Genomic DNA, 3,836 nt, shown 5'->3' with positions numbered 1-3,836 from the left:
TTTGCCTGAACTTATTATGCTTTGGTAATATATATCAAATAAAACAAAGGCCATGTTATCAATTTGTTATTAAAAATATTACATTAACAACACGTGAATGATTTAAATATTTTATAATGCGACCTAAAGTGGATAAATTACTAAATGAAACAGTTATATTACTAAGTGAAAGAGATAGGCGTGTTTAGCGTCATGAATTTCTTTCTCCCATCGAAATAAACGACAATAAAAACACAGAAGTAAAGGTTGGAATATTTTTTTATTATTTTTATATTATATACAAGAACAGCACAGCGTAAAAGAAGTGTTGTAATTACTTGGAATATCCCATAGTGACGTCATAAAAGTAGCAGTTAGAGACTTATGTTTCTTTTATTTGGCGTTCATCGTAACTGGAGAGACAGTAGAAAAATTTCATTTAAAAGTTTAGCCAATCTTGTTCGGAAGAAGGAACTGGATACCCTATAAATGAGAAACGAAAAATAAGAATATATGTTAATCGAAACTATGTTGGCAAAGGCCTAAAATAAATAACTTTCTAGAATATTCGTTAAAGGAAACGTTAAAAACAAATTAGCTGTTTGGATTTGTAAGTTCACTCGACGACAACCTTATAAAGGACCTTAAGTAGCGATAAATGTTCTGTTTTCCAGAAACATAAAGCCTTTACTTAACAAATCTGAATGTAATAATATTTTGTTTTCTACGATCCATTATTTAAAAGATACAGAATATATTTAGGCATTATTCGTAGCTGCTTATTGGATAATAACATTAATATTTTTGAGTCAGAATTCTTCAATTTTAACAGAGATTCTTTCTACTCACGAGACAGTTTAGTAGAAGGTCCAGGGATATCCGTGATAGTATCCTCGATAATAGTGATAGGGATACTCGAAGTTGAAACCATAAAAGGGAGCTTTTCCCTTAGTTTCGTATACTCTGCCTGTGTAGGGGCTGGACACCTGACCAGTTTCGATGTCGTAGGTGTAGCCGTTTGCGTATCTTACGGCTTGACCCATAGCGACGGTGGCCATAACGGCGACGACAAGAAGGACTAACTGCACGAGAGAAAGTGCACGAGATTCCTTTAAAAGTCCTTATTTCAAACACATTTCGAAACACAAGCGTACAATGTTAAAGTATAGGCTTAAATATAAATCAAAAGAGTCGTGTTTTTTTAAACTTATAAATACCTATAAGGAGCACATAATATCATAATGTAAAAGTTAGAGTTTGACTTGCGACCCGCAGAGGAAAACAACAGAAATTGTATTGTCAACTTATTCTGTTATTAAAGCCATATTTAAAGGAAGTCTTCTTTGATAAAATGTTAGCAGATTAAATTATAACACCATATGGAATATATATTTTAATTTATATTACAGTTTCCATGTATCATCCTTGATTATGAGCCTTCATGGATTGTATTTTTCTTTCAGTATTCCAGCCAGCATTACAATGCCTTTTATAACCTACTATTAACAAACTACGTTTTCAAATGAGATCGAATTCTGAACTTACCAGCTTGTTCATGTTGATAAGTTATGGTTATGTTTCTCTGCTTGACTCTGTCAGGCTATGTTTTCCTTCATCCTCCTGAGCACCTTTTATAGAACTGACCACAAGTTTTTCAGCATAACGTAACAAGAATGGCTGTTTAATTTACCTGTTTTGCTCCCCTCTATGCAGTGAGTTCAGTGTGGTCCCACAGTTGAAGATATAATGAATTACAAGGGGAAGAGGTATAGAAATATCAACGTGAGAGACCTCAGCTGAAGGCTAACCAGCCTCTACATCTTGATACTTCTTTGCATTTTTAAACATGGAACTGTGGGTTGAAAAGATATTTTTGTTGAAGGTCAAATGGTCAAAGTCCAGGAGTTGCAGAAATTAGTATCTAATAAAAAATATTTGACCCATTTCCTACAAGAAACTGGCTGGAGCTCGTATAGCAGAACAAACAGAGGAAGATTTCCTGTTGGATAATCTCCTCTGTAAAGGGCGGGGTTATCCTGGAAGATCACTTGGTTCTTCCAATGATAGTTATAAGATAAGACATACAATATTAGAGCGACAACCATATTTTATAAGATTTGTCAGTTTTTGTGTCTACCAGGTGTGATCCGGTTTCTTCAAGATCTAATTTATTGTTGGTGCTATTGAATTAAGAAGTATTTGTTCACGTTATTCAATAATAAATTATGTATTCATTCACTTAAATGCACACACACCTAGACAGAAAGCAAAATCAACCAATAAAAGTAAATATATCTCACGAATAAAAAAATCTTGAAACCATATACTGCTGCATACCATATATTCCTGACATCAGTAGAAACATAACCAACATTTGGCAAAAACTAGTAACAAAATATGGCATTCCAGTTAATACCAAATTTATTCAAAAACCAGGCACAAAACTGAGGTCTATACTATGTAAAAACTACACTGACAAACACCACACCAACATTATTTATAAAATACAATGTGATAACTGCCACGACTTCTATATTGGAAAAACAAGTAGAAAAATGGAAACCAGATTCAAACAACATAAAAAGTCACCTTCACACGTTTTCGATCACTGCAAGTCAAGTAAACACAACATAACCACAGAAAACACTCAAATACTAAATAAAGAAACAAACATAAACAAATGCAAAATTAAAGAAGCCTTACTTATACAACAACTTAAACCCAAAATGAACCAATATAAAGGAACGGCTTTATACCTATATTAATAAATAATAAAATAAATAATATAAAATTATATTCAAACATCTAAACACGTCCTCTACATTCCGACACTCAGTTATACAACCCTTGCAAACATGGTGTCAGCTTCCGCTCAGTTACCTCTTTCTTTGTGAACCTGACGATGACCGAAGAAGGTCGAAACGTTGTTCGCTCCTCTACGTAAAATATTTTCTCAACCCAAACGAAACGTTTTTACATATATATTTCTCTACAACTGGGTTTTCTCATCATCATTGATTTGTAATTATAGTATTTCATTAACACCGTAAGATATCAGGAAATAGCCTGAGCTTGTTATTCGTCTGCCAAGAGAACCTTCTGACCCTTTAATCGTCTCAGCATAATCATATAAAAGTCATCACACTCACGGTACATGCATGTATCATTGTGCTAGGCGATTAATTTCGTTTGTGTGTGTTTTTCTGAAAGCAAAGCCACATCGGGCTATCTGCTGAGCCCACCGAGGGGAATCGAACCCCTGGTTTTGGCGTAGTAAATCCGTAGACTTACCGCTCTACTAGTGGGGGCTAATTTTGTTTCATGTAAACATTAAAAAAAAATTCAGATATAAATGTTTTATTTTCGTAGACGAGTAAACATCTTGAAGCTCTAACTGTCAAAATTATTTAAAGATTCTGTCGACATAAACGAAGAGCGGTTAATAAAAATTATTGGTTAATAGATTAACATTATAGTAATTAGTTAACTTTTTGAAAATGGATGAAGTCCAAAAGGCCCGGTATGGCCAAGCGTGTTAAGGAGTGCGACTCGTAATCTGAGGGTCGCGCGTTCGCATCCCCGTCGCGCCAAACATGCTCGCCCTCCCAGCCGTGGGGGCGTTATAATGTTACGGTCAATCCCACTATTCGTTGGAAAAAGAGTAGCCCAAGAGTTGTCGGTGGGTGGTGATGACTAGCTGCCTTCTCTCTAGTGTTACACTGCTAAATTAGGGACGGCTAGCGCAGATAGCCCTCGAGTAGCTTTGTGCGAAATTCAAAAACAAACAAACAAAAAACAAGGAGTCCAAAAAATACAGTCCCCCGAGCGAAAGTTTGTGTTACTGTCAACGTGGACGA

At 35.1% G+C, this 3,836-nt stretch overlaps 1 protein-coding gene across 1 annotated transcript; it reads right to left on the bottom strand.

Moving 5' to 3' along the window:
- Window positions 1-240: 240 nt before the first annotated feature.
- On the bottom strand, window positions 241-1,674 carry LOC143246973 (cuticle protein 7). Its single transcript, XM_076494241.1, has 3 exons — window positions 1,525-1,674; window positions 829-1,061; window positions 241-462 (listed from the first exon to the last, which is right to left on the bottom strand). The coding sequence occupies exons 1-2, from the start codon at window positions 1,534-1,536 to the stop codon at window positions 837-839; spliced, it is 237 nt and encodes a 78-aa protein (XP_076350356.1). The 5' UTR covers window positions 1,537-1,674; the 3' UTR covers window positions 241-462; window positions 829-836.
- Window positions 1,675-3,836: the final 2,162 nt, after the last annotated feature.

Source organism: Tachypleus tridentatus, chromosome 3 (assembly GCF_004210375.1).
Source record: "Tachypleus tridentatus isolate NWPU-2018 chromosome 3, ASM421037v1, whole genome shotgun sequence".
Taxonomy (NCBI): Eukaryota; Metazoa; Arthropoda; class Merostomata; order Xiphosura; family Limulidae; genus Tachypleus; species Tachypleus tridentatus.
The sequence above is the reverse complement of the archived record's forward strand: the minus strand, read 5'-3'. Positions and strand labels throughout refer to the sequence as shown.